A 27,539-nucleotide genomic window follows, 5' to 3' on the forward strand; every position below is an offset into this window, starting at 1 on the left:
GCAGCCCCACGTCCCCCGGGTGCTCACACCCACCCCGTCCTGCCCTCATGGCCTGCATCCCAAGCGCTCACACCTGCTCTGACCCGAGGCCCGGCCCCCAGGCGAGCTCCCTTACTTCACCTCCCGCTGCTCGTCCAGTGCCCACAGAGGCCCGGCACATGTGTGTTAAGTGGCTGCGGTCACAGGTGGGCTCGTGGACCGGTGATGAGGGCGCGGAGGTGACAGCGTGTGGGCGGTTTCTGTGCGTCACCTTGTCGGTGCCAGCCTGCCGCCGCCCTGGAGGCCGAGGGTGGAGTTTCGGCTTCCAGGAGGCATGTGCGCCCCGTGGCGGGGTCACTGCCCCCCTCGCTCACCGCAGTTCCCGCCCCTGGCTCTTGGCCACAGTCTCCACCTCGAACCACTGCCCCTCCCTCTGTGGCCCCACCAGGCCCACCAGGAACAGCCAGGATCTGGTGGTTCTGCCTCTGGCTTCACCTGCACCCAGAGCTGTGTTCTCTGGGGGACCCTGTGGGGAGCCAGCCTTCCAGGGCAGGGGCGTAGGGACCAGAGGCCAGGCAGGCATTTCTGCCCAGTCTCCAGGGCCAGAGGCCAGCTGGGAACTGGCTCAGTGGCTGTGGCCCTGAGAGCCTCCGAGGATGGCCTGGGGCGGGGGCCTGGCCCTGGGATGCATTGCCAGGGGTTTGTGGACATCAACCCTGATTGGGTGATGACAAGTATTAGTCACTTTTCTCAAAAACGGATAGAGTCCCAGAGCCCACTCCGTGTTTTCCTCTGTGTGACAGGTGGTGAAGCCACCGCAGGCCAGTGGGTGCCTGGGGACAGAGCTGTGCACACAGAGCCCGCTGTCGGGCACAGGTTTCCCCTCAGGACGCAAGGGCCAGACGATTTTGCAAGTATTCACCTCTTTCTGACCAACAACAAAGGCAACTTTATGTGGTTCCACCCCACAGTGCTCGCAGGTCAGGGGAGGAGGGAGGAGCCCTGTGGCAGAGACCGCGGCCAATCCAGGAGGGTGGGGGCAAACTGGATGGGGCAGGTGTGAGCGGCCTCAAGGGGCAGGTTGTGCTGTTTCCTGTGCAACATGCCCGACTGCGACGTTGTCTTCCCTGGAGGGCTCCTGGGGCCAGGTCCTCTGTGCCCCTTCCTCGGGGAGAAGCCTGGGGACAGGGAGGCCCCGTCTCTCCCTCCTCAGCCTCAGGTGAGTGATGGACACTGTACATCACCACGAACAGGACGTGCTGGTTTATGTGTGGAAATGCAACGGGATCGGTCAGAATCTGTAACGTTTGGCACCCAGAGTAGGTGACACACACTTGAAACACAAGTGTGGAGGACCAGTAGGCCCAGCGCTCATGGTCCTTCAGCAGCTGCGCCTGACTGGTCCGTGCAGGCGTCACTCCTTCCCCATCCAGGGGCGCAGGAAAAGCTAAGCCTGGCACGGAGCAGTCTCCTTGTGGGCAAACCCTTGTCCCTTTAACCTTACAGGTGAATCTGCATGACCTTAACACGCGTTCCAGCAATGGTGCAGGGAACAGGGCCAAAGAGTGGCTCCCGCCAGTTTCTGCCAGATGCCGGCGGGAGGGGGAGCGGCGCTGCTTCCTGCATCCAGAGCACAGCACCTCCCTCACTACCTGCCTTGTCTCGTCACCACGGCAACCCAGGTAGGCAGGTGTCTGCTCCACTGGGGCAGCCGGGGAAGCTGGACACTATGGCTGCTGTGTACTCAGGCTACTGTCTTCCTCCTGAGGCCCCTCCCCCCAGCCCCCAGCCCCTCTCCCATCCCCTTCTGGAGCCCCCCTCCTGCCTTCCTTTTTTTTTTTTTTTTTTTTTTAAATACTTTTTTTTTTTTTTTCAACGTTTATTTTATTTTTTGGGACAGAGAGAGACAGAGCATGAACGGGGGAGGGACAGAGAGAGAGGGAGACACAGAATCGGAAACAGGCTCCAGGCTCTGAGCCATCAGCCCAGAGCCTGACGCGGGGCTCGAACTCACGGACTGCGAGATCGTGACCTGGCTGAAGTCGGACGCTTAACCGACTGCGCCACCCAGGCGCCCCCCCTCCTGCCTTCCTAACCCCCTGCACCCCTGCCCTCCTTTGGCTCGGCTGGATCCTTCTATCCCTGTCCTTCTTGCCCTCGAACCCGCTGCTTCTCCTGCGATGGTGCTGTCCTGGGCACCCCCCAACTGTTCCTCCCTCTTTCTCTCAGGCTGCCCTTCCTTCTGATTTCAAACCGGCTCTGGTAACCCCGTCAGCTGAGGACAGCGAAGCCCCATCAGGCACGCAGGCACCCCACCCTGATGCGGCCCTCAGCTGCCCTTCCTCTTACACACCAGTCTCACACTTCACTGCACTTCTGTCAGGCCCAGAGGGGGCGGCCAGTGAGCACCCGGTGCCCTGGCTGGGACTCCACCCCCTGAAGGTCCTGGAGCCAACACCAGGTGCCCAGTGGCCACCTGCCCGGTCTCCTCAAGCTGAACTGGAAGGCTCTCTTTGGCTTATTGGAAAAACAAACCCACGAGCGGCAGCCATCATCACATCTGCCATGGGCTTCCCCTCGTCCAGGCGTGGCCTGGGACCCAGGTGCCATCGCTCCCCTCCCGAGGGCACAGGCTGTGACCTGGGGTGAGCTGGCGGGAGCCTCGTCCTCCTCCTCCTGGATCAACAACTTCTCTCCACACACCTAACAAATCCGGGCGGGCGCTGGGGCCGGGTACACAAAACACAGCTGGAGCCTCAGGTTGATTAAAATGCCACCGTAGGCATGGACACCGTCAGGGCGAGTCCTTCCACGAGACGCCCGTGGGTCTGGGAGCAAGCCGGCCTCACCCTGGGGAGCTGGGGGTGTCGGGCGGAGGGCGTGCGGCATTCAGATGGCGGCTCAGGGCACCGCCTGCCTGACTCAGTGCTTCCCACCCCAGACAGGGAAGGCAGCCGTGTCCCCCCACCGTCAGGAGGACACAGGTGGCGTGTGGCGTGTGCCAGAGGTCGGAGGGTGCGCAGAGGTGACTGACACACTCTGGATCATGATGGCCGGGGGCTTGGGACCCACCGAGGCTCCCAAAGGGAGTTCTGGGTTCCAACCCGGCCACCGAGCCGGGGTCAGGCTCCTCCGTGGAGGGGCTTGGTAGGTGACCCCGTGGTACACAGGAGTGGGGCCAGGCATGTCTGACGGGCTGAGCCTGAGTTTCGTGGGGGTGGTGGGAGAGGCAGGAGCAGCTGAGAGGCAGGCCAGGCCTCGCCCACGGGAGCCAGGACCTAGGGCTGCTGCACCCAGGTGTTGGCGCCCACTGGAGGCTCGGGGCAGGCGCCAAGGGGCCTGCACCCATAGGTATGGCATCTGCATCTGAGGAAGGGGTCCGGACCGGACATGAGACAGCACGTGGGAGGACGGATGTGGCATCAGGGGGCCCCTCAGGAGGGACACCCGGAGAGGGAGGAGGGAGGCACGGCCCGGGGCTCAGAGGTTCCGCGGGAAGACGGCCAGGGTAGGGGTCTGGGTGTGCGGACAGGACAGGAGCCTGCACCGTGTGGCCGGGTCTGGGGGCACACCTGAGACCTGGAGCTGCCTCGGTCACTCAGGGAGTGCCCAGGATGGCAGGGGCCGTGGGCCACATCTGCCGCCTCGGGGGTCACCAGCCCCATGTTCCAGCACCAGCACCTCTGCTGCTGCCCACCTGTCCCAGGTGACAGACAGGGTGCAGCCTCCCTGGACCCCATCCTGCATCCCAGCAGCCCCACCGCCAGGGCATGGGAAGGCAGCTAGGGTCTGAGCCAAGATGCCTGTGATGGGCTGTGGGCTCAGAGTTCCTCCCACTCCCCACCTCCTGCTCTCCCTCCTGGGGTGATAGGCGGGGCCCGGGGTGGGGCTGCTGGCAGCTGGCTGCAGCCCTGCAATAACCTGGAGGGATGAGTCATTAAGGTCAGAGTCTTAAACAAAACAGGTGGCCTGCGCTCTGACAGGGGACAGTGACCAAGACAGGGTGTGGTGGTCCCCGAGCCTGGCCCTGGGCTCTGCCCCTGGATTGCCAGTGGTCTTCTCTCCGTGGAGCACATAGTCTCCAAGCAGCTGCAGTTAGCAGTTAGCGGGGAGACTGAAGCACCAAGCTCCAGGTGCGGGGACCCCACCCTTCACCCCAGGAGCATGCAGACCCCCCCCACCCACCCAGGGCAGCCAACGCTGAGTGGCATGAAGACAGAAGACGGGGGCTGGGTGTCCCTGAGACTGGCCTTGGGCAAACTGCAGGGGCCCTGCACCATCGCTCCCACCTTGTGGATGGGAAGACTGAGCCTCTGCCTCAGCACACAGCGAGGAATGAGGCCTGTGGGCTCCAGATGGCGCCAAGGCTCAGGGGCCCACGCCAGCTGGACCCAGATGGAGCGGGCTGTCCGCACAGTGGCGGGGAGCAGCTGCCCCCGGGCCCTGGCAGAGGCGCCCCAGAGAACAGAGACCTGTTCAGAGGCCTGACCTCGTCCTGAGACAAAGGGTGTGGTGGGGGTTCTGGCCAAGGGTCCCACATCCCCAAGCAGTGGGACAAGTCGAGCCGCTCCTCGGGCAGACGGGTGGACAGAAGGATGTCTGGAACCATGGCAGGGAGGGTTCTGGCCGCAGGCACACCCACCAGACCTGACGCAGTTGTCCCCGCCAGCACGTCTCTGCACCTGCCGGGAAGGGAGGTGGCAGGGGGTCCAGGACCCATCCGAGGGGTCTAGCCACCTCAGGGTGCAGGGACTCTCGCATTTCCCAGCGTTCCCTGGACACCCTGGAGCCCTGCAGCTGGTTATAGTCAGGGCCACGACTCCTGTTTTCAGCCCAAGCCCCCGCTCATATCCCCGTTTTCTTTCTCTGGGTTGCACTCCACTGATGGTTAACTCTACTTTCTTCATAGACTCGGTTCAACCCTTGAAAGACCATCCCAGTCTTGACCCCAGACTTCTTCGTCCCCGTGCTGTCACTGTTTCAACCCGGCCAGTTTATCTTTCTGGGATGCTAAGCAGAGGCCCCTGACCCTGTGCGGGGCCCCGAGTGTGGGTGCCCAGCGGCTTCTTGGGAGACTGCATTCCCAGGCAGGACTGAAGGACCCATTGCATCCAGAACCTCCCTCCAAGGCTTCTAGAAGTCGTTAATCATCCCGGAGGGTCCTTGTTTCATTCCAGAAATCTGAGGTCCCCTTTTACTTTCAGACAACTGTGAGGCACAAAATAGCTGTGGTCCAACAGACAGGTGCCCGGGAAGGGGCAGGTGGCGGACTGGGGGAAGCAGAATTCCCGAGGCTTCCCACAGCAGGGATGGACAGATGAAGGCCGGCCCCAGATCAGAAGCTCCCAAAGGTCTCTTATCTCTGTTAAATTAGGCTTTTACTTGGAGATCATGGTAGACCCACACGCAGTCGTGGGAAGCAGTGCAGAGACCCGTGGGCCTAGTACCCCTGCTGGCCACGCCAGGCCTCCCCGTGGCCACACCACACTCCCTTTTCTATGTCAGTGAAGCCATGTCTCTGTTGCTGTTCTGTGTTTCATATGTATTTTTAAATTTTTTTTAACGTTTACTTATTTTTGAGACAGAAAGAGACAGAGCATGAATGGGGGAGGGGCAGAGAGAGAGGGAGACACAGAATCCGAACAGTCTCCAGGCTCCGAGCCATCAGCACAGAGCCCGACGCGGGGCTCGAACTCACGGACCGCGAGATCATGACCCGAGCCGAAGTCGGATGCACAACTGACTGAGCCACCCAGGCGCCCCACGTGTCTATTTTTATTCAGAGGCATGAGACTTGCGCACAGGCTGATGGCCCGTGCTCCCCACTGTCCTCACCTGGACCCCACTCCTGCTAAGGCAAAGATCTCCGGCAGAGCCAACGCGCCTTCCGACTTGAAGCCATTCCTGAGGTGTTTGTGACTCACCAGTGAGGATGGCCTGCTTCCCTTCAGACCCACGTCCCTGCTGTCACGGGCATTTTGGGGGCTACAGCAGGGCTCCCTCACCTCATCTCACCTCCTCTGATGTCTGTCTCCTTCAATGGCTTCTCCTCTGTCCCCCATAAAACACTCAAGCCCTATCCCTCCTCCCAGCACTTTGCCCAGTGGCACCTATGCTACCACCGTGGCTCAGAGCCTCGCTTCTGTGGCCTGCACTGTCCCAGGTTCTGCTTCCCACCCCACCCCACCCCACTGCCACACACACAGCCGCTTGAAGTCCTGTGTCTCTGAGATCCTGGACCGAACCCCCATCTGCCTCTGTGGCCACTGCCCAGGGTTCCATGAACCACCCGTCTGCTCTCTGCTCCCGCGTTCATATTAACACATATGCTCCTCTTCCTGGAGGTCCTGCCCCATGTCACCAGGCAGCCACCAGAGACCATAGGCCTCCCCGCAACCATGAGCCGCCCTGACCCCTGGTCTTTACAGGACCTGAGCTCAGCCTGACGCTCGGTGCACTGGTGCAGACGAAACAAGGCCAGGTTGGGAGCATCTCAGGATTTGTGCTGGGCCTAAGCACTCTGCAGACATGAGATTAACACCAGTGGTGGACGTAAAGTGCCCCCTTTTATCTCTCAGAGCTCGGCTTTTGAGGGCCCTGGCAGTGACCCAGGGCACTCCATCGCGGCGCGTGGTGACGTCCTGGGAGTCCCGAGTCATGGCGTGGCTGCTGGGGTTGCTCAAATATAATGGAAAATCCGTGCTCTTGATGTTAGAGCATAAACGAACTTTTTGGTGTTGTTGATGTTGTGCTGATTTACGATAAACATGTGGGACGGTCAACATAGATTGATTAATGGAGTGTTAAGGGCAGTGGTGAACGAAGTAAGTGCCCCCCAAATCCAACACTAGAAGGTTCTATGTCTGTTCCACAAAAGAGACCCGACTGAGAAGGCGTCTTGTACCACGTTCGGTGGCTCCACGTGAGCTCCATGCCTTCCTGTAAGGAGGCACACTTATTCCCCCACATCTGCCTACGAGGAGCAAAGCCGGAATGCTAACAGGGGGACAGACGGGTTGGATGTGCTCACACTGGCTTTGTGGCAACAATGCAGGTTATTCTTAAGGGCAAACTGGTTTCTAGTAATAAAAGGTGATGCTGTCCTTGGTTAAGGAATTATTTTAAATACCATGAGATTAGTACAGTGTGTACAAAATAAAAAGTAGCAAACAGCACTTGTGGCCTTAAGTCCCAAATGTTGGCCAAGGTGGGGGCTTGTGGTCGCAGCCACAACACAGCAGACCCCAACGGGACACAAGTTACTCTGGTCACTGAAGGTCTGCAGGGCTCCCGCCCATCACCCAGCTCACTGGCTGGGCAAAAGCAAAAACCTCATGAACGTTTAAAATGCAAATTTCTGTAAATGGTGTAAGAAAGTGCTCTAGTTTCATCCTTCTGCATGTTGCTGTCCAGTTCTCCCAGCACCACTTGCTGAAGAGACTGTCTTTTTTCCATTGGATGCTCTTTCCTGCTTTGTCAAAGATTAGTTGGCCATATGTTTGTGGGTCCAATTCTGGAGTCTCTATTTGATTCCATTGGTCTATGTGTCTGTTTTTGTGCCAATACCATGCTGTCTTGATGATTACAGCTTTGTGGTAGGGCTAAAATCTGGCATTGTGATCCTTCCTGATTTGGTTTTCTTCTTCAACTTGACTTTGGCTATTCGGGGTCGTTTGTGGTTCAATACAAATTTTAGGATTGTTCTAGCTTTGAGAAGAATGCCGGTGCAATTTTGATTGGGATTGCATTGAATGTGTAGATAGCTTTAGGTAGTATTGACATTTTAACAATATTTCTTCTTCCAATCCATGAGCATGGAATGTTTTTCCATTTCTTTATACCTTCTTCAATTTCCTTCATAAGCTTTCTATAGTTTTCAGCATACAGATCTTTTACATCTTTGGTTAGGTTTATTCCTAGGTATTTTATGATTCTTGGTACAATTGTGAATGGGATCAGTTTCTTTATTTGTCTTTCTGTTGCTTCATTGTTAGTGTATAAGAATGCAACTGATTTCTGTACATTGATTTTGTATCCTGCAACTTTGCTAAATTCATGTATCAGTTCTTGCAGACTTTTGGTGGAGTCTATTGGATTTTCCATGTATAATATCATGTCATCTGCAAAAAGTGAAAGCTTAACTTCATCGTTGTCAATTTTGATGCATTTGATTTCCTTTTGTTGTCTGATTGCTGATGCTAGCACTTCCAACACTATGTTAAACAACAGCGGTGAGAGTGGACATCCCTGTCGTGTTCCTGATCTCAGGGAAAAAGCTCTCAGTTTTTCCCTATTGAGGATGATGTTAGCTGTGGGCTTTTCATAAATGGCTTTTATGATGTTTAAGTGTGTTCCTTCTATCCTGGGTTTCTCGAGGGTTTTATTATGAAAGGATGCTGAATTTTGTTAAATGCTTTTTCTGCATTGATTGACAGGATCATATGGTTCTTTTCTTTTATTAATGTGATGGATCAGATTGATTGATTTGCGAATATTGAACCAGTCCTGCAGCCCGGGAATGAATCCCACTTGATCATGGTGAATAATCCTTTTTATATGCTATTGAATTCGATTTGCTAGTATCTTGTTGAGAATTTTTGCAACCATATTCATCAGGAAAGATGCTCAACGTTGCTCCTCAACGGGGAAATACAAATCAAAACCACACTCAGATACCACCTCATGCCAGTCAGAGTGGCTAAAAGGAACAAATCAGGAGACAATAGATGCTGGAGAGGATGTGGAGAAACGGGAACCCTCTTGCACTGTTGGTGGGAATGTAAACTGGTGTAGCCGCTCTGGAAAACAGTGTGGAGGTTCCTCAGAAAATTAAAAATAGATCTACCCTATGACCCAGCAATAGCACTGCTAGGAATTTACCCAAGGGATACAGGAGTACTGATGCATAGGGGCACCTGTACCCCAATGTTTATAGCGGCACTCTCAACAATAGCCAAATTATGGAAAGAGCCTAAATGTCCATCAACTGATGAATGGATAAAGAAATTGTGGTTTATGTACACAATGGAATACTATGTGGCAGTGAGAAAGAATGAAATATGGCCTTTTGTAGCAACGTGGATGGAACTGGAGAGTGTTATGCTAAGTGAAATAAGTCATACAGAGAAAGACAGATACCATGTGTTTTCACTCTTATGTGGATCCTGAGAAACTTAACAGAAGACCATGGGGGAGGGGAAGGAAAAAAAAAAGTTAGAGAGGGAGGGAGGCAAACCATAAGAGACTCTTAAAAACTGAGAACAATCTGAGGGTTGATGGGGGTGGGAGGGAGGGGAGGGTGGGTGATGGGCATTGAGGAGGGCATCTGTTGGGATGAGCACTGGGTGTTATATGGAAACCAATTTGACAATAAATTTCATTTTAAAAAAATGCAAATTTCATTTCAGCCATCACATGTAGGATGCCTTTCTCACCTAATCTGTTCACAACTATCTGGCAGATTTCTGGAATGCTCAACAGCTTCTGGTCCAATTTCCAACATTCTAATGAAATCGTGCTAAAAAACTCTGCTTTGATTTCACCACAGGATGGATACTGCAACTGAAAACGTGTCTGAAAGGTGCCGGTGTCACTCAGGAAAATGCGCCGAGATTGGGGAATTGGACAGCCCGCTGTGGAGCACGAGGAGGCGGAGAGGAAGGCCGCTGGCCCGCCTATCTCGGGGACTCACCCCAGTCCTGTGCCAATGCCCGGCTCGCTGTCAGGTGCCGCTCAGACTGTGTGTCCTGCAGTGAGCACACCTCCAGCCCCCTCCCCGTGGCCGCCGGCCCAACCCTGTCAACCATCACATGGGGACGAGGTGGGTGTGCAGGAGTCTCCTTCCCCAGATGGACGTCTCTGCCCGCAGCTGGTCGGTTCCCCAGGCGGGCTCTCCCAGCCCTGGGCTGCACAGAGACTGTGCAGCCTGATGCACACGCTTTCGTTGCAGCACGGAGCCTCCGCCTGGCGCAGGGGACCCTACCTGCTGCGCGGGCGTGAACGAGAGCGCTTCTCAGGCCTTGAAACGTTTTGTTTACTCATTCGTTCTTAGCTTCACCCAGAAAACCTTTTATTTTTCTGAGAACTCACTCCTGTAGAGGCGTCACGGCGAGGCGAGTACTCAGGTACCTCTTTCAGGCAATCTTGGAAAATTAAGGTTTCTTTGGAAGAACAAACAGTTCACAGTATTTTGAAGGAAAGTGCAAACGGGCGGCCATGGCCGTGGCTTCCCACCCCAACTGGTCTGGGTCCACATGCAGGATGAGCGTCTGTCGTTTTTTGCTAGCGTGTTGTTCCTGAGGAACCTGCCCCCGGCCCACACACCTTGCAGGGTTCAGAGCAACGATCGCATGCCAGGATTCACACAGGTGTTGCCAGCATGGTTACGGAACCTCTGGGTCTTTCTCAATATAGGACGGCGACAAAGAGGGGCTCTGTCACCCACGCTGCTGCCAGTATGGACCAGGCTTCCTACAGCTCTGACCACGCCCCAGGTTGATGCGGCCCAAGAAAATGTCCCTGAATTACGAGTCCCTTTGCATGTCACACGGAGCCCATGAGCGAATGACGAATCCAGACATTGACCTTGATCTCCTGCCGCTGCAGAAAGTCGTCTGTGGGGTCTTCTGGGGCCCGCCAGCGTGCCACCACATGCACGCACATGCAGGGCCACGCAGGAAGGGCTGACGCCCACCTGTGGAAGGCGCTAACTTGACCCTTCTGCTCCACACGGTGTGAGGGAAGAGCGAATCAAGTAGACACTGCATGCGAAGTGCCCTACACCCCAGGCAGAGGCAGCCGTACCCACAGAGCAAACGACGCACGTGCTGACAGACGTCAGCCTATTTCCTCTGAATTGCGACAGACTGGGTGGGGCCCCCCTGAACAGAAGCATCACCCTCGGTATCCGCTCGCCTGCGACCCTCTTCCAGACACGGTCTGCTCAGAGCCCCATCTTCCTCCCCAAAGAGCACAAGGTCACCACTGTGCCCCACTGGGTCCCCCCCCTCCCCAGGCGCTGGTGACAAGGTTTGCTGGGGAATCCCGTCCAAGCACGGACACCACGCTGTCACACACGCTGGCACGTCTGTGTCCTCAGAGCAACTGTGTCCCCAGAAAAGCACAGCCCCCCACCGCCCCGCCTGACAGCACCTTTGGGGGACGCTCTGTCGGGCTGGGCTCCCACGTACTGCATAGATGCCCCTCGGCCGTGCCCCCAGGGCTCCAGGAGGGTGACTCCTGTCCTGCAGCCCTGACTCCACTCCGAGTCCAGGCCAGAGCTGTGGGCCGAGAGGTGGGAAGGGCAGGGTCGTGGCCCTGGGTCCAGGCCACCACTTCGTCAAGGCGCCGCTCTCGGTCACAGGAACCGTGGCGTGGGGGCGACCGGGAGGGGAATCCGGATGTGGAGTGAAAATGGAGAGGAAAAGGGCTGAGAACAAAGCAGAAACTCTGCCGTGGGACTGACATCACGCAGGTGGGCTGGGGGCATCTGCCTCTGGTGCAGGAGGGACGGCCCAGTGTGCACACAAAGGAGCTTCCAGGAAGTCTGCAGGGGCTGGTGGGGAGACCCCGCCTCCAAAGCTTCCTTCCCACCTGGCTCCCACCTGGCCCCCTCCAGTGGCAGCCCCCTACCTGCCCCCTCCACCTGGCCCCTACCCACCTCCCACCTGCCCCCCTCCAGTGGCAGCCACTCAACTGCCCCACGGCCCTGACCTGCCCCCCACCTGCCCTCTCCAGGGGCAGCCCCTGTTGGAAGCTTCAACCCTCACTCAGCCTCAGTTTCCCTGTGGGGAGCAGCATGTGATTACTGTATAAACAGATCAGCCCAGGGGCCAAGCCCCTCTCTGAGCCAAGCCATGCTGGCCTTCCTGGGGGTCCTCGGTGGGGGGGGCCACCACCGTGCCGTCTGGCTTGGCGCCATCCCCACTGTCACAGAGACAAGACCAACAGAACCAACTGTGGGTCCTGCAGCAAATCCAAGCACGTGCACACATCACCCACTGGTGCCCACGCTCCCGACAGCCCCTAGACAGCTCCCTAGACAGCCCCTAGCCCGAAACACGATGTTGTTTCGGACAACTACTGCCTGGCCGTCCTCGGTGGTAAAGCAGGTATTGTTCACAGGAGACACCAAGGCACAGACTTGACCACAAAGCTCTCCATCGGAGGATGAGAACGCGAACCCTGGGCCACACGAAGGGCCTGGTAAACATCTGAACGTCCTGTTTTCATGGAGCTGTGATCCCTCCTCCCAGCCTGGTCACAGTGACACCACAGATTTGTCCTCACAGACAAGATGGGCCAGTAAAGAAACCATGTGATTCACATGCGGCCGGTTTCGTGAGCTTCAGGGGCAAGTGGAGGAGGAGCCCCACTCCGGATGGGATACCTGCTCAGCCCCGGTGCACGGCCAGGGCTCCAGGGGCATTTGCTGGGCTCTGCAGCTCCCCGGAGCCGACCACGGAAGCACCTTAAGTGTCACCAAACTGCATTTCAACTACAGCACAGTTGACCTTCCCGTAGGTCACCCCGGGCGTCACTCTGTCGGGGCATAATCAACACCAAGTAGCTGGTGGCTTTTGTTCTGTTTGCATGGAGCGGATGGACCCCTGCACATGGAGCGCCCCCCAAACGAGGCCCATCTTGGCTCTGACGGGCCTGGTGCTGGCCACGCTCCCTGCTGTCCAGTTCGGGCCAGCCGTGGAGTTGACCCTCTAGACACAGGGATGTCCCTGGCTTTTGGTAGCAGAGGGCATGACTCAGAGCTGATGATAACTTTGGATGAAAGGCTCACCTACTCGTAACACCCGTTCCCTGCGCTGTTCTGAGCCTCACGGGTACCTGCTTGTGACTCACAGGACGTCCCCCCTTCACCACGGGAGGTGTGGAACCGTCTCCAGGAGGCACGGCTACTGCATCACACCACGGCCACCAAAGCCAGGAGTGCTGGGAGCGACCCCAACAGGCGGTGGCTGATGAGATCCAGGGACTCACCCTCAGCGACAGACAGCAGCCAGGAGCACCACTCAGAATAGACGTAATAGCTTTTCATCTCCGCCACGGAGATTCGGGCCGCGCTTCTGTCCCCCATGGCTGTCCCTGTTCCCGGTTCTGCCACCTTCCCTGCTCACCCGCCAGCCTCTCCCACTGAACTTTGCTCCCTAAAATCTGCGTGAGGGACCAGCTGACTTTTTACTTCCGTTTCACCCATGAACAGAGACAAAACACTGAAGGGTGATTACCTTCCCACAGGCTCACATCTGCTCACCCCACCCTGCGTAAGTACACACGGACCCCGGCTGGCCGGCTCTGGCGGCCCAAGGAGGAAGGAACGTCCCGGCCTGTCTTGGCCTCAGTTCAGGGACAAGGGACAGCCCTGCCGGCATGACTTCCCTGAGCTTTTGTGGAGGCGACAGGAAGGTCAGATGCAAGGAGGGCCCACCTGCTGGCAGAGAGATGTGTGCATGCTGGGAGCGCCACACAGGACAAGATGCCCAGAGCAGCCCCACACCACCACCTTCTTCCACCTGATAAGGTCCGATGCTCCGGACACGGGTGACGATGTTTGGGAACAAACAGAGGCGGAGGCCGTATTTGCTGAAAGGGAGGTGAGGACCACAGAGACAAGGTCGCCCTGACCAGCCTTCTATTCCAAGCCTGTGGGTCTCTAACAGGTCTGGGGTGTGATGCCTGAGTCCCCACCTGGAGATGCTTTCTCAGAATCCAGGGGGGCATGGGCTGCCTCGTGCCACCGTCACAGCCCTGCCTACCGCACGGAGCTCCACAGGGACAGGGTAAGGCACCCCTCCCCCTCACTCTGTTCAGGGACCACGGCAGTGGACAGAGTCCACACACCTGGGCCAGCGAGGCAGTCCAAGCCAGCTAGACAGTGGGGCTGGCTTCGGGTCCAAAGCAGTCCAAGCCAGCTAGACAGTGGGGACACCACAGATCCTGTGGGTGTCCAAAATCAAGATGCCACAAAGACCCAGATGCGTCAGGTCCCAGAACTGTCCCCAGGCCTGAGCCAAGCTATCCCCAAGCAGGCTGGTGGAAGACGGGGAGTTGGGGCTAGGCGCCGGAAGCAGTGACTTCAACCAAGTTGCCTGAAGTTTACAATGATGAAAATAATACGAATCGCCAGACTTCTTCAGAGCAAGAACCCTGTCCTTACCAGCCAGTCTGACCACAGCCCGTAAGGAAGCATCTCAGTACAAGTATTTCCTCTGATAAACACACTTTAAACAAAACCACACGCTCTCTCCTCATTTTCGCGGGTCTTGGCTGATCTCACCTGGGTGCTCTGGGGAGTCAGAGAGCACGGCGCTCTGCTTCCCGGAGCTCTGGAAGAGTTGAGAGCCAGGTTTGCAGATCTGGCTCTTCTGAAAGCCGTTACAGGCAAGACCCAGCAGACACCGTAGCCAAGTACCAATGCACACGTCCCCCAGTGCTGGGCGTCCCTTAGAGCTACTTTCAGGGAACTCGGGCTTTTCCTTAGCACCCCCCACTCTTCTTTGAACGCCAGGACCCAGGACTCAGCACCTAACTGCCCATCATCCACCTTGGTGCCAGTACGAGCCGGCACACTCAGCCTCTCGTGGGCACTAGGGCTGGTGGAGAAGCCTCTCGGGTCAGCACCCCACCGGGCACCCTGAGCAGACATCGCTGCAGCAGTGACCTCACCATCTGGGTCACCTGGCTGATGTGGGGGAGGCAGGCTCAGGCCCCACATCACCCTCCCCCATGGGGCCTCCAGGGGTTGGATGTTAATTTAGTCCTTCAGAGTTGGGGGTTCTCAGAGAGCAAGTCCTCCGAGGCCAGTCTGGTCAGAAAACTCGGGGACCCCTGTGAGCCCACATCCGATGACCTCTAGACAGTGGGCTTAGGAGGGGGTCAGGAGGGGCACAAACATGTGCCAGGCTGGGGCAGGGGTCCACATGGCCCCTCGTGACGACCCCACTCACTCCTCAGAGTCGGCAGCATCCACCAGAAAGTCGAGGACCTGTTATTTTAACCCTGAACATGTGCACGGATGCAGGTGAGCTGGGAGTGACAGCCGAGAAGCAGAGGCCATCAGGCTTTCAGTGTGTGGGCTCCGTCCTTCCCCAAAGAGAAACTGAGGGAGGCTGTCTGGTCACAGCCGAGCCCGCCCTGCGGCCACCAGCCACACCAGGGCTGAGACTATCCCGCGGCCACCAGCCACACCAGGGCCAGGCCCTCAGCCCTGCAGTTTTATGCACCAGCTTCTCCCATCCTCTTGGGACACTAATGGGCTAGAGCGAGGCTCCTACTCCCCACCAGGGAGGAGCCGTGGGGCCCCCAAACCAGGGGACATGTTGGGCTAGTTTTGTTACTTCTGGCATCGATCACCTTAGACATCAAGGGCATCTGATGCCTGACAAGGTGCCCGATGCCGCAGTCAGCTGCTGCCCCAAGGTCAACAGCAAAGCTCAGGCTTCCCGGTCTCCGGGAGAAAGGACAGAAACGAGGGACAGGTTCCCTCCTCCAGCCCCAGCTGTCAGCATGCCAGGCTCTGGTGGAGGTCAGCCTGCATGGACGTTATGTTGAGACCCAGGAGAATTCCCACACCTTCCTCCGAGAGAAGCCTCCTTGGGGACAGCCTATGCTCTGGCTGCAGGGGAGGGAGCACTGGAGGCCGCCCGGGATGGGTGCCAGGGCAGGATGCCCCTCAGGCCGCAAGGGCAGGGCACACAAGGGCACACAAGGGCAGGACACACGCACGTCCCGCCTGCCACCGCGGCCGAAGCAGAGACTCAGGAGCCCACACTCCTCAAAAGCAGAAGACAGTAAACCAAGTAAAGCCGGACCCACAGTCCGGCTTCAGTGAGACAGCCCGATGCATCATTTCCAACCTCCCAAGTACTTCAAGGGGCACGCGTCCCAGTGACACGTACAGGGAGGTGCCCACCGGCAGAAGGGACCCCGTACCTGCTCCTGCGTCCCGGGTGGTGCCAACCCGTCCCGCCTCAACAGGCAGTGGGCGCCTCGAGGTCCCCCGGCGTCTCCGAGGCAGCAGCCAGAGCCGACGCTGGGGCCCCCCGGGGGCCCCCCGAGAAGCTCCCTTCGCGGCCATCACGTTTTCTCCAGGGACGCGCACGGCAGCGGGGGCTTCGATTCCACAGGGCACAGTTCCCTTGCCCTGCAGTTCTCCTCTGCAGACGGTCCACAGCGGGCGGGCACTGGCAGTGGGGGAGGGCACCCCACCCCGCGCTCACGCTGAGCTGGGCAGGCGACCTCCAGTGACCTTGGGTTTGCCGAGTCCTAAGGAACAACAGAGCGTCCAACCGGCTCCCAGAGTCCCTGGCCTCCACCTCCAGGCCTTGCTCTGCAATCACTCCGGGCGCGGGCAGCCCAGAACCTCCTGTGCACGGAGGGCCGACCCCTGCCTGTCCCCTCACCTGGGGGGACACAGCCCGGACACAAGGCCTGCGGTGTCAGAGGAGAGCTCTGCAGAGTGGGGGCCAGGCTGCAGAGCAGTCTATTTGCAGGTCTTGGGCGTTTCCTTCCTCGGAAAGGGGCTTGTGCTGGCCGGGGCTCCCAGAGTCAGGGGTTTGCTTCGCTGCCCAAGTCAGAAACACCTTCCAAGCTCAGGAAATCTCAAGTTCAAACAAACAGCTACAAGGCGGGAGGAAGGGAGGGGAAACGGCCCTGGGCCTTCTTGAAATAAACTGGGAGATTCCGCCGTCTGTGACCCCCGCCTGCCGTCCAGCTCGGGAGGCAGGAAATGATAACACCGCTGTGCTTGGCAAGTGACACTTTCCAGCGATGTCAATCGTGCCCTGGACCCCAAGGCTCTGGCCCCTCGTGCCCACAATGATTCTGAGGGGGAGAGACTGCCTGGCCACCTGCTGCCCCCACCTCTGTCCCAGAGCGTGCGCCCATGTGGGCGTCACGCTGGACACGCCTCCGACCCTCACACCTAACCCGCCGGGCAGTTCACTCAGTTGCCGTTTATGTGTGACACAGGGGAGGGTCCCAGGGCTCCCGTGTGCTTCCTGTACGCTCCCACCCATGGGGGCGTCAGCACGTGGGTCTGTCTGAATGGCCACGCTTGACCCCAGGAGCCACGGGCACCCCTTCAGCGGTGTAGCCGGTTTGCAGCAAGACAATGTCTGCTTCCTTCTGCCCCTTGGCACCCACCTTCCTCCCAGGGGTGTTCACAGGCTGGGGGGACCCTGCCAAACACCAGGACTTCCCCACCAGAGCTGGGGGCTGTGGGGCTGAGGTGACAGTGTGGGTCCCGCACGCCTGCTGGCTCAGCCCCGATGAGGTCCCCTTTCAGCTCTTTGGCTAGGAGCAGGCTCACACCTCTGAGCAGGGGAGGCACTGGGAGTGCAAGCAGGTGCTGGCCTCACTTGCCTCTCCTCTACGCCCACGCCCCCTGTGCTGGCCTGCGTCTGCCGGCACGCAGCTGGTGAAGCCGGCTCCTGGCGCTGTGTCCGTGAGAAGCAACACGGAGAGAATGTCAACGCACTGGCCGCCGAGCCTCCCATCTCTGCACTTCCACGCGGGCCTCCGAGCAGAGGCTGTCCTGGCGCACAGTCAGGAGGAAACAGATGGCGTGTTTGATGTGGTGCGTCCAGGACGCGAGCCCTCTTCCTGTGACCAGGGACCAGAGCCCTGAGGTCCGTTCAGCACAGGGCACCGCAGGAAGGACATGCGGAGACGTGGCCACGGGACATGTCTCTGTGTCCACGGGAGCTGCCCGCCACTACTGATTAGTAACCGCCACGAGCCCCGTCGTGTGTTGTTCTGAGGCCGGGGCCGAATTTCTTCCCGTGTAAACGTGAAGGTGCGCACAGAAAATCATGAGAACGGGAACTTCGGGGCCACTCACGGAGCAGCTGGTAAGTCAGACGCACACGTGTGCACGTGCACACAGCCGTGGCGTCGCTGTTCCAGCAAGTGGGCGTGGCTGACCCAGGGTCTCCGACTTTATGGAAATATGTCTTAAAGACGTTACTATTTAAAACCTTTTCCAAAAATCGGTTATGAGACACGAATCTGCTCACAGTCTCTTGGTCTCTTTGTCTTGAAGGCTCACGGTCTTTGGGTTTGGCGGACATCTCGAAACCACACATCGTCCCCGACATGTCCCTCCCTCAGCTCCCAGTCACAAAACCCAGAACACCCAAGTTCTTCCTCCCAGGCCCCAGGCCCACCCCGGTGTGCCGAGTGCAGGCACCGGCGGGCCTTTGGAGAACTGGGTCTCCGGGGACCCCAAGAGTATATTTTACTCAACATGAGCTCAAGCTACTGTCGAGGAATTCGTATCCATAAATGGCATCCAAGACTTTTGGCAGTAAAAAGTCTTAAATTAATCATGGCGGGGGCGAGGGCAGGGAGTCACTTAGCACAGCTCTTCAACGAGATGCTGGGTACTTGGAAAGTCCTTCCAGGCTGACAGCCGGCTCATTATCACGTGCAGCCGCTAGGCGGGAGGACTCTTTCTCTTCGTAAGAATGACACGGGTGTGCACGTGTGCGTCAGTGCATTTCCACACGGCCAGCACACGCAGGTGCAAGCTGGCAGGGCCTGTGGGCCAGGTGACACACCTCCCTCTCCTCCTCCCTCCTGGTGCCTGGCGCCCCTGCCTGCCGTGCACAGACGACTCCCCGGGGTCGGGCCAGCACTGGGGCCCATAGGCACCACACGCCCCACAAGCCTGCCTCTTGTGCAGCGCTGGGTCCCAGCCCCACCGCCCGGCACTGCCCTTGGCCGCAGCCGGGCCGCCCCACTGGACGATGATTCCCTATGGAGCCCTGCTGCTGGTCACGACTAATTGTTCACCGTGTAACAGGGCCTTTCGGCCCTTTTCAATGACAACGTCTTCCCTCAAACAAAGACAGGAAGCTCTGGGAGCCTCCGTCAAGATAGCCCGTAAGACACACCACAGGTCCGACACGCTGCGGCCTCTGAGCGCCAGCAGTGAAATCTTCGGTGGAGAGACCCTGGAGCTGCTCACTCGTAATGAGCTTTCTGAGTAACACGCTTCATTGTCTTAAATAAAGGACGCATCACGATACCTGACCAATCATGACAAAATCGAGAGACGGTGCCCTAGTCATACGAAATTAGAAACCTACTAACAGACAACAGGCAACATGGTGACTTAGGTCTTTTCTACGCTGTGTTTGCAACAATTTTAAATAAATGCTCTCCTCGCATTGATTGGGAATATTGTGTGGCACGTGAAAGTTTGCCTGAACCTTCCACGTGAAGTTCTGACACTTTCTGCGTCGCCCGGGGGTCTGTGCCTGGAGACTGTCGGCAGCGAAGTGTCTGGGGTCTTGCGGCACCAGGGTGGACGTGCGGCGTCTCCCAGGCTCGGTCAGCTCACAGCAGACGCTCCCTGCACGTGAATGTGTCCGTGCGGATGAGGGACGCTGCCTAAGGACTGGGTTTCAGAAGAGAAAACAGTATAAAAGGGCTGAAAATCCCTTTGAGACTTGATAAATTCTCAAATGGATAAAATTATAAAACTGATAAACCATGGAGCCCAAACGTGCACGACTACTCAACAACTTTCCACGTTTTGTTACTATTTAAACATCAAAGGACATATCCTCCCTTCACAAGGATTCAGAAATCAAAACACTCAGAAAACTGTCTTTGAAGATAAAGTAACCTGACAAAAGTGAAGTCACATCTGGGGCATTCGTCCACCTGAAGTCTTGCTAAAAACATCACCAATGCGACTTAATGCTAGTTCCTCCTTCTGCAGAGGTAAGAAATTGGTTTTCACACTTTGGGGCCTGGACTCACTTTTTGCACGCTACAACAAGGGAATAACAAAAAGCCAGACAGTTGGCTCGAAGCCCAATTTAGACACGCAAATGCCACTTAATCTGTCAAGTTCAGAAAGCTCCCGAGCCAGCCGTGCCCTGGAGAGCCCACACCTGCCGCTCAGACGCTCGCTCCCCCTTCTTCTCCCTCCTGTGGGCCTCCTGCCCACAGGCGGCCTGAGCGCTTTTCACGCGGACTTACGTCCCTTGCTGTTCGCGGCAGCCCTGCGAGGCAGGTGTTCTCATGGATCCACTTTATGAGGACACCCAGGCGCCACCCGGCCACAGGCGGCAAGGCTGGGTTCCGGTCAGGGACCACCCCTCCCCAGCGCTCACCCGCCTCTCTGAGGTGGTGCTAGCGTTATCCCCAAGGCAGGATACCTCTTCCACACTGTATCCAAAGAGCACCGAGGACTCTGATTCTAGAATGTTTGTGTGTACATCACACAGCTGCAATGAGCCTGTTTACGTTTTGAAAGACACAACAAAGGTTTCTTCCTCCCAAGTCACAAGTATAAAATGAATGGATCAGATAAGTTCTTAGCTAACCAGAAATAAAGCTCGAAATTCTATTCATGACCGCACAAACCCAACGGCAAGGATTCACGATTTGCACTCATGTGGAGATGATAATTCTGGCGAAGAAGTGGGTTTGGGCAGAGAGGAGGGCCTCCCACCATGAGGACACGTGAACTCTGGCCACCGGAGCAAGCATGTCCTGCTCCAGACTCTACCTTCTGCTAAGCCGTGAATCTGTGGGCCCCAAACAACCGTCTGAACTACTCTTCACCAGTGAAAATGTGTTTTTCGGCCACAGTACCCCCTCGACGAGCAGCTGAGGTCAGAAACCCTTCACTGTGATTTCTGAATTGTTACTGGTCGTGACAACAGAAGGGTCTCTCGGGTCATGTCTTGTTACATTTACTAGCCCCTGAGAGTGACGCTGGAGGGAACCCTCTTACTCGGCTGGTGCGGACAACCCACATGAAGGTTCTCTCCCCAGGAGCATGTGCCTGGTGCACCGTGGAGAATATAGGATCACCCACTTGCGCCCCCAGGAGGCCGGCTGTCCACAGAAGCCGCAGCAAACCTGAGACCCAAACACAGACTGAAGCCACCCCCACCCTGAGTGGCTTCTGTAGGCTGGGCACTGTGGGGGCCCCTTAGGGAGGTTCGCAGGAGTCTGGAGCATGGCCATTACTCTGCGGGAGCCCCTGACATAGTCGGGGTTGGAGCCGACCTGTGAAGCAGTCGGCAAACCACATGAACAGCACACAATGAAATGCTGCAAGGGGGCTGCATGGAAACAGGGTGTGAGGCCCGGAGAGCTGGTTGCTCCCAGGAACTGCTTCCCAGAGGACGGAGGACGGCAGCAGTGTGACCGTCACCTAGAGACGCTGGACACAGGCCAAGAAGGGTGCCCGATGACAGGAAGCAGGTGGAGTGTCTGGACCCGGAACCGCCCCCACAAACACACTTACGTGGAGCCAGCTTCCTGTCTGTCATCTGCTTTGCTTGAACAAAGGGACAACTAGTGGACAAGTGCAGAAGCATGGATGTGACTGGTTGGTCCTCTTCCGATGCTCAGAGCATCCTTCAGAATTGCCTCCTGGGTCCCTTTATGCTTTAAAGGGTACTCGACACCCACCCTTTCAGCCACATTTGCAGTGTCTCCAAACAGCTGACCTTCCTTTCTTGTAACTGTGTCCACTGAACGTGGACACCTCTGAGACCTTTACAAAGTATTTCGAGCAGGGGAAGCAACTTTAAAGCCCCTGGATCTGAGAGCTGCTGGGGCCACCTCAGGTCTCCAGCTTGCCCCGTCCACAGGCTCTCACCAACCAGCCCGGGGCTCCGCCCATGAGGCGTCCTTGGGATAAACGTTCCTTTTCAGTCGAGATCTGCATTCTGTAATTTCTCATTGATTCCCCGGCTCTCAGCCCCACTGCCCAGAGGCCAAGACAACAGCTCCAGTCCTGCCACACGGTGGGCGCACACACTCGAAGGGCATGGCTGTGTTCCTGCTGGGTCTTCTGCTTTCCAGCGATGGCCAGAGAGAGCATTGCAATCTCCCACCAGGTGGCTGCTGGTTCAGACCACACCATCTGTATTAGTCAGCAAGTGCCACGCTAATGCTGGGTAACAATGCACCCCTGATTCAGTGCCACCCCACTCAGCTCTATGGGGTTGGCTTTGTTCCACGGGCCTCCCTCTGGACCCAGGCTGGAGGGGCAGAAGTTGCCCCAGACACGAAGTCTGAGTCCCTCTGACTTTCATGGACATCGTTTGTGACGAAGTTAGTGTATGCGTGTGGGCAGCCGGCAAGGATGCTTTCCTCCGTGAACTCTCAATTCATTCAGTCACTTCGTTCATGAAGGTCCAGGTACCAATTTATAGTTTCTCAATCACACATTCTCTTTTCGAAACTCAGGGAAGTATTCACAGATATCCGATGCTTGGGTGTCTCCTCCACCTGCCATGGTTCCTGCATCCACACAACACCTGTTTCTGTGGCACGTGAATGAGAGGTCACACAGGACGTGAGTGAGCCACAGACACGACAGAGGAGCCATGGGCAGGAGGCATAGAGGGGACGTGGGCAAAGCTCACAGGAGTGGCCCCAGAGGGGCCCCAAATCAACCGATGGGCAAGCGGGCCGCACAGGTGTAAGGAGCCCCTGGTTTTCCATCCGCTTCCATCTCTGGAGTCCACTGAGGGGGTCAGATGCTTCCACCTCCCCACTGAGCTGCACCTGGTCTGGGACAGACTCACTTGGCCGGGGTGGGCCTGGGGACCTGCATTTCTAACACCTGGGCAATGCTCGCTCGGAGACTGCAGCCTGAGAACCCTGTTGGCAGGAAATCAGCAACGCCTCAGGCATGCGACTTCAAGAGAAAAGACCTCTGGTTTCATCTCCAGGGCTTCTCTTTTGAATCCCTAAGACCCACTCCTGACTCCCTGCTGCGGGAGCCCAGGAACTTCCTGTGGATGCCCTTTGTCAACAGTTGACAACAGCCACACCCACCCACCACAAATCTGCACTACGTTCCATCGCATTTCACACGTCTTCCGATATCCATCTAACCTGCCTCCATGGTGTTCTTCCCAAAATGCCTCAACACACCTTAAAAATGGATCTGAAGAAACAACTCCTGAGGCTTCATGACTGAGGCAGACGCCTGCAGGTGTGGGGGGGCCATAACCATGCTGGACAGACCTCAGTTTTGCAGGGAGGCTCTGGCCACTGTGTCGAAAGCCCCTACATTCACCGTTCTGTGCAGGGATGAGCCCACCCTGCACCCAGTTGGGTCTCCCTGGTAGGAGTCTTTCCTCCGACAGGTGCATGGGAGGGGGGGGCGTTAGGCCACTCTGCTCCGAGGACATCCTGGGAAACTTCTCCCAGCCCGCTGCCCCACTAAGCCCCATCACAGCCACACACCACCTTCCCAAGGAGGGTCGGTGGCCTGGAGGACATGTGATGGCAGGTGGGCCACACTGGATCGTCCTTTCCTCTCATGGCCACATCCGACTCAGTCAGCCCCACTTTCAGACATGTGCAGGACCCCACTGCCCACGCTGAGCGCCACCCAGGCCCCAGTGGCCATCCACCCTCTCCTGGACCAGCAGTGGCTCCCAGTCACACAGTAAGTCCACGTTCCCCACAAGCCTCTGGATGAGCCCTGCTTGTGTGTCTCAGAGGCTCCGATTTCCCAGAGTCTGAGCCGGGGTTGGAGCTGTGGGCCGGCTTTACACGGGGCTAAACAGTGGGCCCCTCAATTCTGTGTGTTGAAGTTCCAACCCCAGGACCTCAGAATGTGACTCTGCTTGGACACAGGGACTTTAAAGACGTAATTAAGATAAAATGAGGTTGCCGGGTGGCCCTACTCCATATGACCGGGGTCCGTGTAAGGAGATCAGACCCAGTCATGCAGAAAGACAACCACGTGAGGACACGGGAGAAGATCGCCATCCACATGCCAAGAAAAGAGGCCTGAGGACAGACCAGCCCTGCGGAACTTGGCCTCAGACCTCCAGCCTCCACACTGAGAAATGCACATCTGTTTCTCTACAGCGGCCGGGCTGCCTAATGCAGGGGCCCAGACCCTCGCTCCCTGCCCCCTGCCTCCACTGGCTCCCCCCGCCCCTCGGCCATTCCAGCCCCACACACCAAGGGCTTCCAGACCCCACGGTGCAAACACAAATAGCCTCATTGTGCACAGAAGGCTCTTCCCCAAACTAAATATTACACACCAAATTCTTAGGGTATGTTTCAGCATTTCTGGGTTAACTACCTACTTTTACGTATTGACCCAAGCAGACGCCACATCCACATAATTTTGTGCAGAGGGAAGCCGGCTAAGGAGTTGCAGGACAGAGCTTCTCTCTGAGAAGATGGGGGGTGTTGCTGTCTTGTCACAGGCTGGCTTTGTTCAGACAATTCACATTGGCTCAAGGTCCCTTGGGACATAGATGTGCCATCAGCAGCGTCGGGGGACCAAACCCTCAGCCTTCCACCTGGAGGATTCTCGGGGACTGCAGCACCTGGGTCTGGCTTCCAAAAGCATTCTGGTGACACAGCCCCGGGGTGATGCCCACCCGGGGAACTGCTGCCCACCAAGTAGCAGCTACAGAGGAGAGGCGAGGCAGGGCTCATTCCCAGCCTCGGATCTGGGCGCGACCCACGGAGAGGGGGGGCAGCAAACAGAAGGCCCTCCAGGGCAGCCCGGGAGCGGCAGCGGCGGGGTAGGGGAGCGCCCACAGGCTCGCAGATGGGACAGGCCAGCCGGGATCTGCTGGGTAAACCACTCACCTCGGTGTGGCCTCCAGGGCAGCTTTTCACAAGCTTGACACAACTTGGAGACTCTGTGGCTTTGTGGCATGATGGGTATTTCGGGGTTTGGGCAGAACAGAGAATGTCAACTACCAGATCTGCCACTGACCAGTCCTGCAATCTAGCTGGACCTCAGTTTCCATACCTATAGAATGGGCCTAACGGCCAAACCTCAGACTGGCTGTCCGGATTGAAACACGCTACAAGCACTAGCTCTGTATTAGGCAGAGGACAAAAACTAAAGAGAAAAAAACAGAACAGAACAGAACAAAACAAAACAAAACAAAACAAAACAAAAAAACCCCTCACAACTATGTGTTGATTTTATGTGGTAAGACACAATTCTCCTTTTCGTTAAAAACAATATTTTAAAAATAATTTTTTCAAATGTTACGTTCCGTAGAAGAGTACGTGATTTCTGTGACTCATTAACTGCCCATATTTGGTCTATTTACATATTCATACCAAGCAAACATCAAACCTAGAAAAGTACACCTAACAAGAAAGAGGGAAGTGAATTTTAAGAGTTTCCCACCCCCACCCCCCGAAGCAGACAGAAGCAGGTGTCATCACCTGGAACCCACCCCTTCCCTCACACCTCTTTGTCTCTAAAATTTTTCTCCAAAGTAATCAAGAAAATTGCAACTTCCCCAGGATGAGACCCTGGTGAGGCATCCTTTTATGGTTACTGGGCCTGTGACAGTCACCAACTACTACAAGGCTGATGGGGGCATGGGGTCCTCATCCAGGGCTGACTGGGGGACGGGGGTGGGGTCCTCCCCCCAGGACTGACCGGAGGATGGGGGTGGGGTCCTCCCTCCAGGACTGACAGGGAGACGGTGGTGGGGTCCTCCCCCCTGGACTGACCGGGGGACAGGGGTGGGGTCCTCCTCCTGGACTGACTGGGGGACGGGGGTGGGGTCCTCCCCCCTGGACTGACCGGGGGACGGGGGTGGGGTCCTCCTCCTGGACTGACCGGGGGACGGGGGTGGGGTCCTCCCCCTGGACTGACTGGGGGATGGGGGTAGGGTCCTCCCCCCAGGACTGACAGGGAGACGGTGGTGGGGTCCTCCCCCCTGGACTGACCGGGGGACGGGGGTGGGGTCCTCCTCCTGGACTGACTGGGGGATGGGGGTGGGGTCCTCCCCCCAGGACTGACTGGGGGAACGGGGGTGGGGTCTTCCCCTGTGGACTGATCATGGGGACGGGGGTGGGGTCCTCCTCCAGGACTGACGGGGGGGGACAGGGCACTTTCCATATATTTGGACTTGCCGCTCTTTGTTCTTTTACTTTCCAGAAGCTTCTACGTTTGCCAGATCAGGTGTGTCACAAAACTATGTTCATTCCTACTTGAGAGCTCTCCAGAGGCCCTCTGCTTGAACTGACCGAGCACGTGGGGGACGCCGCTGAGGGCCAGGGTCTCAGAAGGATGAACCCCGATGAATGTGTGCTGCTGGGTGATACACCCACTCCGCCCCCAGCACGGCTGAGTTCCTGGCTGAGATATGAGTTGACATTTGGCTCCTTGGCCAGTGGTGAGCTCAGTGCAGGACAAGAGACAGGACAGCGGTGGGGAGGGAGACGCCGGGGCCAGAGACAGAGGGCCCAGGGGAGAGGGGCAGGTGCAGTGCTCAACCAGGACTTTCTGGTGCTCACCGGGGGCCATTCAACTTTGAAATATGACAGCACTTGTATCTTTACCTTCACTGTCTGCTGTGCAACCTTGTCCATTTATCCCTCCACCCATCCTCATCCACCCACCCACCCACCGTGTCATCGTGCACCCATGACAAGAGCTAGTATTTTGCTCAAGGTCAGGGAGTGGAGAAGGGGGCACTCGACCCCGATTCCTCTCTGCAGCCACTCCTGGCCCAACACCACTGGCATCACCCGAGAATGAAAAGCACAGATTCTCAGGGTCTGCCACAGACTTCCCGAATCAGGGGTGTGGGGTGGGGGCCAGAGGCTGCGAGCATTAGCTCGGGCGGCCTCGGGGGCCCATCCAGAGGACCTCTGTTCTTCCGCTTTCTGCACATGTGCGGGCCGACTACAGGTCCGTTAGTGTCTCTCCCTCCTGCTTCTGGCTTTGTCACGGTTGCTGAGACTCTAAGAGAGATGAACATGCTGGCAAGGGGGCCTCACAGAGCAGGGCGCTCCTGCCGCTGGAAGCCGCTCCTGGCCTTGTGATGGGATATTGGGTTCAAGAGTCCACGGACAACAGACACAGGTTCACAGCCCACATGCCAGCATGCGCACCCTCCCTCCCACGCAGGCTAACCTAGATGATGCCAGCACCATGGGAAGTCAGGGGAAGGACAAAGGAACATGCCTGTCAGTTCGGGGCGGAGCCGCAGAGGGAAACAGACACGGAGCCTTTGAAAGGTCGCCGAGTGCACTCAGCTCTGACCTGCTCCCCAGGGCTCAGGCCCCCAGCCCCAAGGCACCGGGTCAGTGCACAGACCGACATCCTGCCCACGTCTGCCACTAAGATCACCTGACCCTGTTCTGTCACAGATGGGGAGCTCCTCTGAGGACCTGGGCTGGCGAGCAGGTCGACATCGACCTATATTCCCATCCCTGTGAGTGGAGCTGTGCGTGTGCCCCAAGTTGGGTTGACAGCGCTGCGTCAATGCCTCGGGACACACACCCGCACCGCATCACACAGCCTGCATTCAGCGGAGCCTCGCTCGCAGCCTGCTGGAAAATGAGTTTGTGCAGAGGGAGCCGACAGCATTAACAGGACACAGGCAGGGACGCCGTCCTCTCCCCCTGCTGAAAACACTACATCCTCGTGAAGCCGACCGTTGACCTGGATTGAAAAGTGATCTGAAATCTGCGGCTGTTGGCAGCACAGATGTGACAAAGGACACACATCTGTGACTTGCTGCTGAGGGGGTCAAATAGAACCTGGCTCGCAGCACAATTCG

General features: G+C 57.4%; 1 protein-coding gene across 12 annotated transcripts in view; it reads right to left on the reverse strand.

Moving 5' to 3' along the window:
* MCF2L (MCF.2 cell line derived transforming sequence like) overlaps positions 1–27,539 on the reverse strand; it is a 128,412-nt gene that overhangs the window by 69,578 nt on the left and 31,295 nt on the right. The window contains exons 1-2 of one of the 12 annotated variants that reach the window (XM_019443851.2): positions 16,395–17,206; positions 15,925–16,257 (exon numbers count right to left, since the gene is read on the reverse strand). The exons of 9 other annotated variants lie outside the window; for them this stretch is intronic. In XM_019443851.2, coding sequence (XP_019299396.2) covers positions 15,925–16,069 — 145 coding nt within the window. In that variant the 5' untranslated portion in view covers positions 16,070–16,257; positions 16,395–17,206. Of the gene's footprint in view, positions 1–12,972; positions 13,286–15,924; positions 17,207–27,539 lie in introns of those variants that run through there. 2 more of the 12 variants (XM_019443850.2, XM_019443852.2) reach the window with 2 other exon arrangements.

Source organism: Panthera pardus, unplaced genomic scaffold, assembly GCF_024362965.1.
Source record: "Panthera pardus isolate Hobbes unplaced genomic scaffold, ASM2436296v1 HiC_scaffold_1, whole genome shotgun sequence".
In the NCBI taxonomy this organism is placed as follows: Eukaryota; Metazoa; Chordata; class Mammalia; order Carnivora; family Felidae; genus Panthera; species Panthera pardus.